The following is a 16,929-nucleotide window of genomic DNA, read 5'->3' as shown; positions in this document are numbered from 1 at the left end:
ACTTTGGGAGGCCGAGGCGGGCGGATCACAAGGTCAGGAGATCGAGACCACGGTGAAACCCCGTCTCTACTAAAAATACAAAAAAAAAAAAATTAGCCGGGCGCGGTTGTGGGCGCCTGTAGTCCCAGCTACTCGGGAGGCTGAGGCAGGAGAATGGCGTGAACCCGGGAGGCGGAGCTTGCAGTGAGCCGAGATCGCGCCACTGCACTCCAGCCTGGGCGACAGAGCGAGACTCCGTCTCAAAAAAAAAAAAAAAAACCTCAAACCATCCATCACATCCTGTCTCTCGTATCTTTTACTTTTCATTTTTATTTTTTGAGATGGAGTTTCACTCTTGTCACCCAGGTTCCAGTACAGTAGCACGATCTCGGCTCACTGCCACTTCTGCCTCCTGGGTTCAAGCGATTCTTGTGCCTCTGCCTCTGGAGTAGCTGAGATTACAGGCACGCATCACCACGCCCAGCTAATTTTTGTATTTTCAGTAGATACGGGGTTTCACCATGTTGGGCAGACTGGTCTCGAACTCCTGACCGCAGGTGATCCGCTTGCCTCGGACTCCCAAAGTGCTGGGATCACAGACGTGAGCCACCGCGCCCGGCCTCCCGTATCTTTTAGAGCTCTCAGATTTCTTTCCTCAACTTTGAACATCTTTCAGATGTCCCCAACCCGAAAAGAAAAACTTCTCTCCCTTCTGTCCCCACCTTCAAAATAGCACCTTTTTAGTTACTTTCTTCCAGCCAGGGTAGTCTCCACACTCTGTTTTTACTTTCTTACCTCCCTTTCACTCTTTTTTTTTTCTTTCTTTCTTTCTTTTTTTTTTTTTTTGACAGGGTCTCACTCTGTCGCCCAGGATGGAGTGCAGTGGCTCACTGCAGCCTCAACCTCCCCAGGCTCAGGTGATCCTCCCACCTCAGCCTCCCAAGTAGCTGGGACAACAGGCGCATGCCACTGCACCTGGCTAATTTTGTGTGTATGTGTGTGTGTATATATATCTCTCTACAGAGAGAGAGAGAGAGAGAGAGTTTTGCTCTCATTGCTCAGGCTGGAGTACAATGGCGCGATCTCGGCTCACTGCAATCTCCATCTCCTGGGTTTACGTGATTCTCCTGCCTCAGCCTCCCAAGTAGCTGGGATTACAGGCGCACACCACCATGCCTGGCTAATTTTGTATTTTTAGTAGAGACGGGGTTTCACCGTGTTGGTCAGGCTGGTCTCAAACTCCTGACCTCAAGTGATCCATCTGCCTTGGCCTCCCAAAGTGCTGGGATTACAGGTGTGAGCCACCATGCCCGGCCTAATTTTTGTATTTTTTGTAGAGATGGGGTCTTGCCATGTTGCCCAGGTTGATCTCAAACTCCTGAGCTCAAGCAATCCTTCTGCTTCAGGCCTCCCAAAGTGCTGGGATTACAACAGGTGTGAGCCGGCCAGGCGTGGTGGCTCACGCCTGTAATCCCAGCACTTCAGGAGGCCAAGGCAGGTGGATCACCTGAGTTCGGCAGTTCGAGACCAGCCTGACCAACATGGAGAACACCTGTCTCTACTAAAAATACAAAATTAGCCGGGCGTGATGGCGCATGTCTGTAATCCCAGCTACTCAGGAGGCTGAGGCAGGAGAATCGCTTGAACCCGGTAAGTGGAGGTTGCAGTGAGCTGAGATTGAGCCATTGCACTCCACCCTGGGCAACAAGAGGCAAAACTCTGTCTCAAAAAAAAGAAAAAAAGAAAAAGAAAAAAAAGGAAAAGACAAAGAAAAACAACAGGTGTGAGCTACCACACCCAGCCCCTTTCACGCCTCTTAGGAAACTACTTTTATTTTGAAATGTATGATAAATACAAAAAGGTGCATAAATCATATTTAGATATAGACATGTATTAAATGAATACCCAGGCCCTTACCACCCAAATTAAGAAATAAAACATTACCAGTCTCCTACAAGCCCCTGATACCTAACATTTAATGAGAGCTTAGTCTACGCCAGAACCTGCTCTGAGTGCTTTATGTGTATTGATCTGTTTAAACAATCCTAGGGGGTCAATCATGTGATCACTCTCATTTTATAAATGGGGAAACTGATACACAGAAAGGTTTGGTAACTTGCCCAAGGTCATAATGCTAGTGAGCAGCAGAGTTTGGTCTCAAGCCCAGGCACTCTGGCTCTAGATCAGCACAATCCAACAGAATTCTCTGGAATGAGGCCAGGCGCGGTGGCTCACGCCTGTAATCCCAGCACTTTGGGAGGCTGACGCAGGCGGATCACGAGGTCAGGAGTTTGAGACCATCCTGGGCAACATGGTGAAACCCCGTCTCTACTAAAAATACAAAAATTAGCCAGGCGTGGTGGCGGGTGCCTGTAATCCCAGCTACTCAGGAGGCTGAGACAGGAGAATCGCTTGAGCCCGGGAGGTGGAGGTTGCAGTGAGCTGAGATCGTGCCATTGTACTCCAGCCTGGGTGAGAAGACCAAAACTCCATCTCAAAAAAAAAAGAAAGAAAAGAAAAGAAATTCTCTGGAATGCTGGAAATGTTCTGTTTGTGCTGTCCATTATGGGGCCACTAGTCACATGTGGCTATATAGCACTTGAAATGTGGCTAGTGCAATTGAAGAAATGAATTTTTAAGCTCTCCAAAGTTTTTATTTACCTCTAAATTTAAATAGCCGCCCGTGGCTAGTGGATATCATCATGCACAGTGCAGCTCTAGACGCTAGGACCTTAATCACTATACCCAACTGCTTACCTCGGTCTGTCCTCACTGAGATCCACTGCGACTTGGCCTGGGACCCCAGCACTGCCCTCACACTGATCTAGCCAGGGTGACTGCCCACAGCCAAATCTAAAGGTCTTTTATCCATTTTTATTTCTCTGGATCCCTCAGGAACACTACACAGAGAGGAACATTCTCATTCTTTTTTCATGAAAAAAAAAAAAAAAAGAATTATCATCCACAAACAGTTCTTGAGACTAAACAACAACAACAAAAAGAATTATCAACATTCCCATGAAAGAAAATTTGGAAGATACAAAAAAAGTAGAAAGGGGGAAAAAAATCATTCAAAACTCCATAATGAAAATAAAACCATGGCCAGGTGTGGTGGCTTATGTCTGTAATCTCAGCATTTTGGGAGACCAAGGCAGATGGGTTACCTGAGGTCAGGAGTTTGAGACCAGTCTGGCCTACATGGTGAAACCCTGTCTCCACTAAAATACAAAAATTAGCCAGGTATGGTGGCAGGCGCCTGTAATCCCAGCTACTTGGGAAGCTGAGGCAATAGAATTGCTTGAACCTGGGAGGTGGAGGTTGCAGTGAGCCAAGATCGTGCCTGGGTGACAGAGCCAGACTCTCGTCTCCAAAAAAAAAAAAAAAAAGAAAAGAAAACTATGATTAACATCCTGGTACATTTGCTTCTATATAGAGGTTTTTTTCTTTTTTTAAATAGAGATAGGGTCTTGCTATGTTGCCCAGGCTCGTGTATGAACTCCTAGGCTCAAGCAATGCACCCGCCTCAGCCTCCTAAAGTGCTGACATTGCAGGCATGAGCCACCACATGCAGCCTCTATATGGAGTTTTTTTTAAAAAAAAACACATGCAGTCATACTGCTTTTTAATTTCGCTTTGCTTAATTTCAGAACACTTATGTTCTCTAGGGGTTGAATTCTCATCTCAATTTTCTTATCTACTCCAAGGGACTGAGCGACCACCAGCTCCCTTTTGAACTCTTAGACACTTATTTTTGACTCCCTGATAGGCATCTCTATTTCAGATGTCCCAAAGGTACCTCAAGCTCACCACATCCAGACATTGTAGCCCTTATCTTGGTCCACAGCCCGCTCTTCCTCCTCTTGGGCCCTCCCTTGGCATGAGCAGTATCTCCATGTCCCTGTTGAATAAAGCTGGAAATTGAACCCCTCTCCCCCATCCAGGCAGTGACTGAGTCCTGACATTTCTACTTCTATAATGCCTCTGTTCTGTCTTCATTCCCACTGTCATTGCCACAGATGGAGCCCGAAGATGTCTGAGCCCCTAACTCTGGCTGTGAACTAGGTCCCCAACCCTGACTCTAGGCTGAATCCCTCTGTCCCCCGACTATAGGTTGAGCCCCTTGCCCTTGCCATCAACTAGTCTATTCCCAATGGCCTTAGAATGAATCTAATCCTCGTAGACTGAGCCCTAACCTGGCCACGGATTAAACCACAACTACAACCAGTTAAAAATGCTTGCCTGGCCAGGCGCGGTGGCTCATGCCTGTAATCCCAGCACTTTGGGAGGCCGAGGCGGGCGGATCATGAGGTCAGGAGATGGAGACCATCCTGGCTAACACGGTGAAACCCCGTCTCTACTAAAAATACAAAAAATTAGCCGGGTGTGGTGGTGGGCGCCTGTAGTCCCAGCTGCTCGGGAGGCTGAGGCAGGAGAATGGTGTGAACCCAGAAGGCAGAGTTTGCAGTGAGCTGAGATTGCGCCATTGCACTCCAGCCTGGGCGACAGAGTGAGACTCCATCTGGAAAAAAAAAAAAAAAAAAAGAGCTTGCCCTTGGCTGGGCGCAGTGGCTGTAATTACACGCCTATAATCCCAGCACTTTGGGAGGCTGAGTTGGGTGGATCACCTGAGGTCAGGAATTCGAGACCAGCCTGGCCAACATGATGAAACCCTGTCTCTACAAAAACTACAAAAATTAGCCAGGCATAGTGGCACACGCCTGTAATCTCATCTACTTGGGAAGCTGAGGTAGGAGAATCGCTTGAACCCAAGGCGGAGGTTGCAGTGAGCTGAGATCATGCCACTGCACTCCAGCCTGGGCGACAGCGAGATTCTGTCTCAAAACAAAAAGAAAAACAAAAACTTAAAGTGCTGGTGGTGCAGAGCTAACCCATCTCTGTTGATCAAGAACCCACTGAAAGCATCACCTAATGAGGCTGGACCCAGAGTGATGTCATCCTATACAAAGGACAGTCCCTGATGAACCCAAGAATAAGGACTTGCACAGAGGGCCAGATTCTGGTAGGGTGGGTTTGCTGGAAGAGCTGGGTGGGTCTTGAACCACATCCCTATCTTCTCCATAGCTGGAAGACCCCTCTGTGTTCCCAGCTGTGATCGTGGAGCAGGTACCCTACCCTGATTTACTGCATCTGTACTCGGGACTGGAGTTGGACGACCACAATGGCATCATAACAGACGGGACCTTGTGCATGACGCAGGATCAGATCCTGGAAGGCAGTTTTTTGCTGACAGGTCTGTTCCCTTCCTGGGCAGAGAAGGTGTGGTAGAAAAAGGGGTTGTGTCTTTAGGGAACAGCAGCCCACAATGGCTTCTAGTAACCCCGTGCAGAATGGGCAAGGCCACCAGCCAAAAAGTTGTGCTGCTTCACAGAGGAGGGAACTATCTTAGTAGATTCATGGTCTGTGGAAATGGGGTGGGACGATGAGGAGTGAAGACCAGATGAGGGGGTGGAGAGTTAGGTCAGGAGGGGTGCTGGGCCCTTCCTGGCTGTCCCTCAGTACCTCTGGTCAGGGTCCCCTGCTTCTCCCTCACTTAGCACTCACTTCAGGGTCAGCCTGAAGGATGCTTACCACCATCCTTTCTTCGGGCTGGCCCTGATTATAGCTGTACCCCCTGCCTTGTGCCCTGAGGGAACTTTTCTTCTCTCCTCCCACCATGGAACCGGACCAGATGACAATGAGGCCACCTCGCACACCATGTCAACCGCAGAAGTCTTGCTGAATATGGAGTCTCCCAGCGATATCCTGGATGAGAAGCAAATCTGTAAGTTTGAACCCCAGTGCCTGAACTCAAGGCAACAAAATAATTCCATTTAAAAATATGAAATCCATGTATTGGTTTCTCAGGCATGTGTGCGCACAGGTATACATGCACCACACCCACCGATATACATATGACTTTTATCCTTTTGTATTTTGCTGACGGGTTTATTTCAATTAGCACGATGTCCTCAAAGTCCATCCATGTTGTAGCATGTGTCAGAATTTCTTTCCATTTTCAGGCCAGGCACAGTGGCTCACGCCTGTAATCCCAGCACTTTGGGAGGCTGAGGTGGGTAGATCACTTGAGGTCAGGAGTTCGAGACCAGCCTGACCAACACGGTGAAACCCCATCTCTACTAAAAATATAAAAACTTGCTGGGCATGGTGGTGCAAGCCTGTAATCCTAGCTACTCAGGAGGCTGAGGCAGGAGAATCACTTGAACCCAGGAGGCAGAGGTTACAGTGAGCTGAGATCGCGCCATTGCACTCCAGCCTGGGTGACAAGAGTGAAACTCCATCTCAAAAAAAAAATTTTTCCGTTTTCAGGCTGAATAATATTGGCCAGGGTGCCTTTCTCAGGCCCCTCTGCTCTTTTGCTTAGCTCCCAGGAAGACTGAGAGATGCAGCATGTGGCTCTTTTAGAAATAAGTGATCCGGGCCGGGTGCGGTGGCTTACACCTGTAATCCCAGCACTTTGGGAGGCTGAGGTGGGCAGAATATGAAGTCAGGAGTTCGAGACCGGCCTGGCCAACATGGCAAAACCCCATCTCTACTAAAAATACAAAAATTAGCCTGGCGTGGTGGCACATGTCTGTAATCCCAGCTACTTGGGAGACTGAGGCAGGAGAACCCGGGAGGCAGAGGTTGCAGTAAGCCAAGATCGTACCATTGCACTCCAGCCTGGACAACAAGAGCGAGACTCTGTCTAAATAAATAAATAAATAAATAAATAAATAAATAAATAAAATAAGTGATCCCTGCCCATCCTACCAAGATCCTAACTCCCCAGAGGGCCCCCAAAGCAGGCTCTTCCCAATGCCCCTCAGGCAGATACACAGGAGGGTCCCCCCAAATTGCCTTCTCCCAAGGGGTGCTATGGCACAGTGAGGGAAAGCAAACCATAAAGCTGAAATATGAGATATTTCTAGTCCTGACTCTCCCCAGTATTCATCCAGGATCCAACAATCGGTGCCTATTTGTACTGGGCACAAACTTACTATGTGATCTTGGGTACATGACTTCCCCTCTCTGGGCCTGTCTCAGTTTCCTCATCAGGAAAACACAGGAATGGGGCTACACGATCTCTAAGGCCCCTTTGAGTCGTAAAATGAGCCAAGGACTAAATTAAGGTGGCCCTTTACCTGGGGTGCCGCCTAGATCTTCCCCACCACCAGCAGTGGGCTATAAATGCGGCAGCGGTGATTGGGGCCAGCTCGTGCCCACAGCTCTGCAGATGTTTCCTCTCCTTGTGGTACAAGCCACATGAAGCATTTTCAGGTGTATCCTGTGTCTGGGGTTCGGGGGAAGAGCCCCCCTGCCCTCCCTTGGAACCTACCCATCTCTCCAGCTCTGGGAGACCCCGCTCCAGCCCTGCCCTGGGCCCCGCCCACCTCAGGCCTTTCTCCTTGCAGTCAATACCTCCGAAATGCTTCCAGACTCAGACCCTGCACCAGCCGTCACTCTGCCCAACTACCTGTTTCCTGCCTCTGAGCCCGATGCCCTGAACAGGGCAGGTGACACTAGTGACCAGGAGGGGCATTCTCTGGAGGAGAAGGCCTCCAGAGAGGAAAGTGCCAAGAAGACTGGGAAATCAAAGAAGAGAAGTAAGTGGGGAAGAGTGAGTGTATGTGTGTCTCCGAGGGGATGGGCGGGGCGTGGGGGGCGGTCAGGGCTTATGGATGTGTTATGAGGCCAGCTCTCCGGCGTGACACGGATGGACCAAAAGGCCTCCCTTCTGTAAAACCTGGCCTCATCCATTAGTCTGCCAGTAGCCTGACATTTCCCGTGCTGCCCCTGTCTGCCCTGGATCTGCATAAACTCTTTCAGAAACATTAATGATCTTGATAGGTTGAATCCTAGGCTCGGCGTTTGGACACCAGGCTCGGACCCCTGGCCAGTCCCTGGACCTCTGGGGCCTCAGCCTATAAAAGACTAGTCATGCCGGGTGCTTATCTCCCTCTGCAGAGCTTATAAAGCCGAGCCATATATGAGAGAGGACTTTGGGCTTTCCCAAGCCCCGGTGTTATTGATTTACTCAGGCGATGGCTGCTTGATACTGCCTTGTCAGCATGGCAACCAAACCTCAGCACCGCACTGACCTGCACAACAGCGGTGCCTTTAGGCTGCCTTTCCATATCAGAAGTTAGGCTAGGCAGATTCTGTTCTCACAAAGGTGACTTATTTGCAAGCACTCGGTTTCTCCACATTGTAGCCATGTTGCAGTGCTACCCTGGGGGCCTGAAAATGAGGGTGCAGAGGCCTGAGGGCCGTGGCTGTGGAGAGCAATCTGGGGCCTCCAGCCCCAGTGACCTGCCTCCTCCTTGTTGGCCTTGTCACAGCCAACTCGGCCAGCTCCCGGGCCCTCTCTCGGAAGCTGCTCCTCATCCTACTCACCTTTCCCTCATAGTCCGGAAGACCAAGGGCAACCGAAGTACCTCACCTGTCACTGACCCCAGCATCCCCATTAGGAAGAAATCAAAGGATGGCAAAGGTACGGACAGCTGGGACTCAGGTGAGGTGGGGAGGGAGCCCCTTCCCTGCTGCCAGGGTGCCCCAGCTGCCCAGGCTGCCCCTCATGGCCTGCCCCTCTGCAGGCAGCACCATCTATCTGTGGGAGTTCCTCCTGGCGCTTCTGCAAGACAGAAACACCTGTCCCAAGTACATCAAGTGGACCCAGCGAGAGAAAGGCATCTTCAAACTGGTGGACTCCAAAGCTGTGTCCAAGCTGTGGGGGAAGCAGAAAAACAAGCCTGACATGAACTATGAGACAATGGGGCGGGCGCTAAGGTAGGAGCTGTTGGGACACAGAACCCCTGCCCTGGGGATCACCAGCCCTTCCTTAAGTCCAAGGAGTCCTCCTCGCTTTTGTGGAGACCTGATTGATCATAAGGAAACGAGTCTCGTAACTTAGCTTGCTCCTATGTCCATTCCCCAGGCCCCCTCTGGGAGGAAGAGCCCCCCGTCCTCTTGTATCTCTGACCTGGCCTTTTTTTTTTTTGTATTTTCTTTTTTCTTTTTTTCTTTTTCTTTTTCTTTTCTTTCTTTTTTCTTTTTTTTTTTTTCCTGAGACGGAGTCTTGCTCTGTCACGCAGGCTTGAATGCAGTGGCACGATCTCGGCTCACTGCAACCTCCACTGCCTGGGTTCAAGCGATTCTCATGCCTCAGCCTCCTGAGTAGCTGGGATTACAGGCGGATGTCACCACGCTCAGCTAATTTTTTGTATTTTCTTTTTCTTTTCTTTTCTTTTTCTTTTTTTTTTTTGAGACAGAGTCTCGCTCTGTCGCCCAGGCTGGAGTGCAGTGGCACAATCTTGGCTCAATGCAAGCTCTGCCTCCCAGGTTCACGCCATTCTCCTGCATCAGCCTTGCAGGTAGCTGGGACTACAGGCGCCCGCCACCACGCCTGGCTAATTCTTTTGTAATTTTAGTAGAATCGGGGTTTCACCATGTTAGCCAGGATGGTCTCGATCTCTCGACCTCGTGATCTGCCCGCCTCGGCCTCCCAAAGTGCTGGGATTACAGGCGTGAGTCACCGCACTTGGCCTAATTTTTTGTATTTTTAATAGAGATGGGGTTTCGCCATGTTGGCCAGGCTGGTCTTGAACTTCTGGCCTCAAGTGATCTGCCCACCTTGGCCTCCCAAAGTGTTGGGATTAGGGGCCTGGCCTCCTTTTTGCTTTTTATAATGGAAGAGCAGTTCAGCATCCCCTCTTCCCCAAGAAGGGCTTTCTTTACATCTGCAAGCCAGGGCCCCAGGGAGGTGGGCTTGAGTTGTCCTAGAGGTGGTCTCTCAGGCTGGGGGATTGCTGTCCTCGCCATCCATCCCCTCACTCTCAGTTCCCTCCTTCAGTCATTCCCTGTCCTCTACCCCAAAGCAGGGGGTTGGAGGGGGTGGCATCTGAAAACCTTTCTGTGATCCTTTGAGTCCTCAGGGGGAAATCTCAGGAATGTCATAAAAGCCTTCCAAGTCCAGGTGTTGACATATCCTTTCCCTTGCCCTTGGGCCCTCAGCTGGCTCCCCAGCCAGCCTCACTCAGCCTCATGCTTGCCTAGCCCTGGGAGAGGAGCGCTGGGGAGATGGAGGTAGAAGGTCTCCCACCCAGCTCCCGGCTAACTCCCAACTCCCCGCCCCTCTTCCTCTAGATACTACTACCAAAGAGGTATCCTGGCCAAAGTGGAAGGGCAGAGGCTGGTGTACCAGTTTAAGGAGATGCCCAAGGACCTGGTGGTCATTGAAGATGAGGACGAGAGCAGCGAAGCCACAGCAGCCCCTCCTCAGGCCTCCACGGCCTCTGTGGCCTCCGCCAGTACCACCCGGCGAACCAGCTCCAGGGTCTCATCCAGATCTGCCCCCCAGGTCAAGGGCAGCTCTTCTTGGGAGAAGCCAAAAATTCAGCATGTCGGTCTCCAGCCATCTGCGAGTCTGGAATTGGGACTGTCGCTAGACGAGGAGATCCCCACTACCTCCACCATGCTTGTCTCTCCAGCAGAGGGCCAGGTCAAGCTCACCAAAGCTGTGAGGTAAAGGCACCCAGGTTGCATGAGTCTTCACATAGTACATCACTTTGGGGTTCAGTTTTCTTTTTTCTTTTCTTTCTTTTTTTTTTTTTTTGAGATGGAGTCTCGCTCTGTCACCCAGGCTGGAGTGCAGTGGCATGATGTCTGCTCACTGCAACCTCCGCCTCTCGGGTTCAAGTGATTCTCCTGCTTCAGCCTCCCGAGTAGCTGGGATTACAGGTACCCACCACCACACCCAGCGAATTTTTGTATTTTTAGTAAAGACGGGGTTTCACCATGTTGACCAGGCTGGTCTCAAACTCCCGACCTCAAGTGATCCGCCCGCCTTGGCCTCCTAAAGTGCTGGGATTACAGGTGTGAGCCACTGCACCCGGCAGGGCTCAGTTTTCAACTTCTTGCCAAGCTCTGCTCTGTCTCCAGGCTCATGGGATCCTCCCAGAGCCATGGAGAAGCCAGTAGGGCACTTGTTGGTCAAGAGAGGGAAAGTCACTTGCCTGAGGTCACATATCCGGGGGCTTACACAAGAGCAGCTCCCCAGGGAGCCACCAGGGCCTCCGTGTCCTGGCCCATCCTCCTAAGCCTCCTCTATTCTAGAAAAGAAGCAACAGAGAATGTTCTAGAGCCGCCTGCTGTGAACCCCTTGGGACCTCCAGGCGTACCCGGCAAGCTCTCACTACTTCTCATCCCCACTAAGGGGCCTCCGATTTTCCCTGAGAAGGTTGGACTTGTTGGGTTATGTGTATGGACCTCCCACTAAGCTGGCGCGGGTCAGTGAGACACCCTTTCGAGGAGGGCAGGCAGAAGAGTGGAATGGTGAGGAAGATGAGCTCTGGGGTCACAAGGCCTGCTGTGTAGTGCTTACTCACCTATGTACACTCGCTGTGTAAGCACTAGAGCAGGGACTCACATCGAGGCCTTGTGAGACCCCAGCATCCCCACTTGGAAGAAATCAAAGGATAACAAAGGTATGGCTGGTCTTGGAGCAAGTTATTAATACATAACCTCTCTGTGCCTCACTTTCCCCAATCTATAAAATCAGATTGTTCTTATTCCACTTGTGGGCTGTTTTCAGGATTGAGTGAAATGCCACATGTCAATCACTTAGAATGATCCCTGACCTATAAACCTATATACTAAGTACTTAATAAATGTGAACTACAGCTGGGCACGGTGGCTCACGCCTGTAATCCCAGCACTTTGGAAGGCCAAGGCAGGTGGATCACCTGAGGTCAGGAGTTCAAGACCAGCCTGGCCAACATGGTGAAACTCCGTCTCTACTAAAAATACAAAATTAGCTGGGTGTGGTGGTGCTTGCCTATAATCCCAGCTACTTGGGAGGCTGAGGCAGGAGAATCGCTTGAACCTGGGAGTCAGAAGTTGCAGTGAGCCAAGATTGCGCTACTGCACTCCAGCCTGAGTGACAGAGCGAGACTCCGTCTCAAAAAAATAAAAATAAATAAATACATGTAAATAAAAATTAGCTGGGCATGGTGGCACACACCTGTAGTCCCAGCTACTTGGGAGGCTGAGTCAGGAGGATTGCTTGAACCCAGGGCTTCAAGGCTGCAGTGAGCAATAATCGTGTCACTGCACTCCAGCCCGGGCAGCAGAGTGAGACCCTGTCTCTAGAAAAAGAAAAAAAAGCAACAAAACAGCAAAGAAATCGACAAACACCTTCAGCTCCATTCCTCTCTGCCCCCCTTCCTAACCAGCTGGGGGACACCTCCTGCCTTAACCAACTCTGTTCTCTGTTTCTTCTCAGTGCGACTTCGGTGCCCAGCAACATCCACCTAGGAGTGGCCCCCGTGGGGTCGGGCTCGGCCCTGACCCTGCAGACGATCCCGCTGACCACGGTGCTGACCAATGGGCCTCCTGCCAATACTACTGCTCCCACTCAGCTCGTTCTCCAGAGTGTTCCAGCGGCCTCTACTTTCAAGGACACCTTCACTTTGCAGGCCTCTTTCCCCCTGAACGCCAGTTTCCAAGACAGCCAGGTGGCAGCCCCAGGGGCTCCACTGATTCTCAGTGGCCTCCCCCAACTTCTGGCTGGGGCCAACCGTCCGACCAACCCAGCGCCACCCACGGTCACAGGGGCTGGACCAGCAGGGCCCAGCTCTCAGCCCCCTGGGACTGTCATTGCTGCCTTCATCAGGACTTCTGGCACCACAGCAGCCCCTGGGGTCAAGGAGGGGCCACTGAGGCCCTCCTCCTATGTTCAGGGTATGGTGACGGGGGCCCCCATGGAGGGGCTGCTGGTTCCGGAAGAGACCCTGAGGGAGCTCCTGAGAGATCAGGCTCATCTTCAGCCACTTCCAACCCAAGTGGTTTCCAGGGGTTCCCACAATCCGAGCCTTCTGGGCAACCAGACTTTGTCTCCTCCCAGCCGCCCCACTGTTGGGCTGACCCCGGTGGCTGAACTTGAGCTCTCCTCAGGCCCAGGGTCCCTGTTGATGGCTGAGCCTAGTGTGACCACATCTGGGAGCCTTCTGACAAGATCCCCTACCCCAGCCCCCTTTTCCCCATTCAACCCTACTTCCCTCATTAAGATGGAGCCCCATGACATATAAGCAAAGGGGTCAGGGCAAGTGTGACCCACCAGGCAAAATTGAGCAGCATTTTCATAGGGACCGACTTCAGTAGCACACCTGCCCCTGCATTTCAGTGGGATGTCAACACACTTGACCCCCAGTTCCCCAGCTCTGCCTGGTGTCACTGTGGCCAAACAGTGCCCAGCTTAAGCATCCCTGGCATCAGACTATGGCCTTCAAGAGCACTAGGGGATATGCTTTTGCCAGCATAATGGGCTGACTTGGTGATGGAGGGAAAAACCCTTGGGCCAGGCAGAAGTTTGTGGCCAGGGTCTGTGCAGCAGTTTCGTGAGAAGAGCGCTTCTACTTGGCTCTATCTCACCGGCTGCATTCCCTACACAGGGAATTTACTACCCCGTATGTGACTATCCCTGTATGTACTTGTGTGTACTTGTTGGTCTGTATCTTAGTTTCTTTGGGGAGGACAGGGCTGTAGCTGTGAGGTCTTGTCTCCAAAGGTGTGTGTATGTCTCCGTGGATCAGCCACAGGGATAGGGATTTTGTTTTTAAGGGAAAGCATTCTCTAATTCCCTTTGTTCATGCCAAGATTCAGTTGCTCTGAGACTATGGGGTACAAGTTTGATCCCCTGAATCTGGAGATGTTGTAGAGCTGGAACGAGTGCAGAGTAGGAACGCTTTGATGCGCATGCACATTGGGGAAGATGCGCTCCTCAGGGACACGAAGGCCGAGTAGGATAAAACCACGATGGGAGGGAAGGGAAGTCAGCTCTGGGAGCAGCACTCACTGGCTGGACCAAGGTACTCTTCCTAGAGTTTGCCGTGTTAGCAACCACAGTCACCATGCGGTCAGGCTGGAATCGTGGGCCACCCCAGAGTGCTTTGCTGAAGGATTAGACAGGGGTGAAGTGCCCTCCAGCCTCAGAGCTAGCCACAAAGCCCCCAGTCAGAGCTGAATTCATTGAATATTTGTGCCTCGGGCTTGGGCTGTTTGTGTGATACCAGCCCCCCGCCAGACAATAGCCTTTGCTGACACCCCAGCCTACTTCCCCGATCCTGGGCTCCCTCTTGATAACTTTTTGACATTTTCCAGCTGTCAGGCGTCACTGGGGCTAGTCCAGCAGCGACCTATATGGGGCCCACCCCCATTCCTGCTCAAGCATGGGCACCTACCACATGGTTTCTGCTGCTCAGCCTGCCTGCAACTCACCTCAAAGGCGAACCAGCCTGCCTCCATGATGACTGCAGCAGACCTCCTCGGGTGGACCGATGCCCCTCATCTCCCACTTTCACACCTAACCCTGACTCCTTCACCAAGAAGACGGGAGTCGGCAGCCGGGAGTTCCCATGGCACCTCTCTCTCTTCGTGGCTCCCTGCTTCCCCCTTCCCTCTTTCCAAGGAAGGGTCAACCTATTCTCTCTCAAAGCCAACCCCTAGGCCAATGGCCTGGATCTCCTCCCCTCTCCCTTCTTTAAACGAGCTTGCTTCCCTCTTGCCAAGTTTGGGGCAAGGCTAAGAAATTTCAGCCACAGAAACAACTCTATTATCTGGTGACTTTGGGTAATGTGAATCAGTGCCTGAGGACCTTTGCTGTGTCCTTGGTACAAAACCATCCACTTGACCTAACTACCTCCCCTGGCCGCGCTCTCGCTCTTCTCTTCTTCGCCAAGCCAATTATCACCCTCTCCCACTCTCTTCTTCTCCCTGCCCCCTGGAGGGCACTGCGTTTAGTTGTGCAAATGTATTTTCTATGCGTGTTTCCAGCAGTTGGCATTAAAGTGCCTTTTTCTAATAAAATCAGTTTATGATGAGTTTCCTGATGGTTGAAAGTGAGCATCTTGATAAAGGGTCACCATTAAAAAATTTTGCACAAAGGTGCTGCATGGGTTGGGGTAGCCCCGTCCCCACCTGAAATCTGGTTTCTGCCACCCCTACTCCAACTCCATGGAAACTCATTGCTGGAAGGTCATCAGTGACCTCGTGGTGAAATCAAATGTCTTCTTCACAGTCCTCGACCCTCGTAAGCACACACTAGCTGGGCTCTCCTGCGTCCCCCATCACCCTTTCTGGGGCTGGTTCTTCACCTACCACTTCCAATGTGGCTGTTCTTCAAGAATCTCATCCATTTGGGGCTCATTGTGGCTCCTCGGAGATGGGTCTTAAATCTAGAGCTCCAGTCCCACCCTTTCTCCTAAGCACCTGGCTCACATTTCCAGCGATCTGCTGGACATTTCCACATGGATACTTGTCAGCCTCTTAAAGATAGCCCCTCTATTGAGTCAGAGTCTTGCTCTGTCGGCTGGAGTGCAGTAGCATGATCTCGGTTCACTGCAACCTCTGCCTCCCAAGCTCAAGCGATTCTCCTGCCTCAGCCTCCTGAGTAGCTGGGAGTACAGGCACACACCACCATGCCCGGCTAATTTTCGTATTTTTAGTACAGCCAGGATTTCACCATTTTGGCCAGGCTGGTCTCCAACTCCTGGCCTCAAGTGATCCACCCACCTTGGCCTCCCAAAGTGCTGGGATTACAGGCGTGAGCAACCACGGCTGGCCAACAATGGATTTTTTAAATTATTTCCACACTCAACAAAAAACCTTTCCAAGATGATGGGTTGATGGGTGCAGCAAACCACCATGGCACATGTATATCTATGTAACAAACCGGCACATTCTGCACATGTATCCCAGAACTTAAAGTATAATAATAATAATAATAATAAATCAAGCAAACAAAAAGGCCATCATGACTTGCCTATTTCTGTTAATGGTGCCACCGTTTTCCTGACCTCTTAAGTTTGAAATTTCAGAGCCGTCTGATCGTTCCCTTCAATTCACCCCCATTCCCCTCTCCCATCTCCTGAAGTCCAGCGTGTGGTTTGCAATGTCCGTAAAACCTCGCCTTTATTCCACATGCCCAGAAGCCTCCACCCCAGCTCAGACTACACACAGAGGCTCCCGGTGTGATGTCTCAACCCCTCCCATTTGCCCTTTGATAAAATGCCCTCAGTGACGACTCCTGGCCTATAGGTAGGGGTGATACTCAAAACACTTCATCTCTAATCCTTTCTATACTTAATCCTTTCATTGCTGAAGCCAGTCCAGGGGTCCTGGAGTAGGGATGGGGGAGCACTTGGGCTCAGGGCAGTAGCTCCGGAAGTATTTTAAGCTTAGCATCAGCCCTGTCTTCAGGACAAAGCTCCAAGTCCTTGGCCTGCCATCAAGACCCTTCACCTTTGGGTCCTAACTGACTTCCCCAGTCAACTCACCCTGCTCCTCCTGCCACCACTCATACCCCAAGGCACTGCTCCAGTCAAACTGATGGATTTGCTGGCCTGTGAACATGCCTCTGTTTACAATTTCCAAACTCTGTGCTTTTGCTCTTATTATCTACTATATATAGTCTAAGCCATTTTAAACCTGGAAACCAAGATCCTCCATTTATCTTTTACCTGCTCTAGGCAATACAGACAAACTCAACATTATTTACACACTCTTGTGTTTTCTTAATGAATAATCCTCCCTTCTATGTATCTTTTCCTTTAGAAATACAATCCACTGGCTGTGCATAGTGGCTCATGCCTGTAATCCGAGCACTTTGTGAGGCTGAGGCGGGCAGATCACGAGGTCAAGAGATCGAGATCATCCTGGCCAACATGGTGAAACCCCGTCTCCACTAAAAATACAAAAAGTAGCTGGGCATGGTGGTTGGCACCTGTAGTCCCAGCTACTCGGGAGGCTGAAGCAGGAGAACCCAGGAGGCGGAGGTTGCAATGAGCCGAGATCGCGCCACTGCACTCCAGCCTGGCGACAGAGTGAGACTCCATCTCGGGATGGGGGGGGAAACACACACACACACACACACACACACACACACACACACACAAG

General features: G+C 51.0%; 1 protein-coding gene across 4 annotated transcripts in view; it reads left to right on the top strand.

The window, feature by feature from the left end:
- Window positions 1–14,855, top strand: part of ELF4 (E74 like ETS transcription factor 4) — a 47,526-nt gene extending 32,671 nt beyond the window's left edge. For all 4 annotated transcript variants that reach the window (XM_015128186.3, XM_015128185.3, XM_028842263.2 and 1 more), the window contains 7 exons: window positions 5,062–5,230; window positions 5,669–5,761; window positions 7,392–7,583; window positions 8,387–8,470; window positions 8,574–8,766; window positions 10,123–10,500; window positions 12,260–14,855. In XM_015128186.3, the coding sequence (XP_014983672.1) occupies window positions 5,062–5,230; window positions 5,669–5,761; window positions 7,392–7,583; window positions 8,387–8,470; window positions 8,574–8,766; window positions 10,123–10,500; window positions 12,260–13,064 (1,914 nt within the window). In that variant the 3' untranslated portion in view covers window positions 13,065–14,855. The remainder of the gene's footprint in view (window positions 1–5,061; window positions 5,231–5,668; window positions 5,762–7,391; window positions 7,584–8,386; window positions 8,471–8,573; window positions 8,767–10,122; window positions 10,501–12,259) is intronic.
- Window positions 14,856–16,929: the final 2,074 nt, after the last annotated feature.

This window comes from Macaca mulatta, chromosome X (assembly GCF_049350105.2).
Source record: "Macaca mulatta isolate MMU2019108-1 chromosome X, T2T-MMU8v2.0, whole genome shotgun sequence".
Classification (NCBI taxonomy): domain Eukaryota; kingdom Metazoa; phylum Chordata; class Mammalia; order Primates; family Cercopithecidae; genus Macaca; species Macaca mulatta.
Note: the sequence above shows the minus strand (reverse complement) of the source record. Positions and strands in the feature narration are given on the sequence as shown.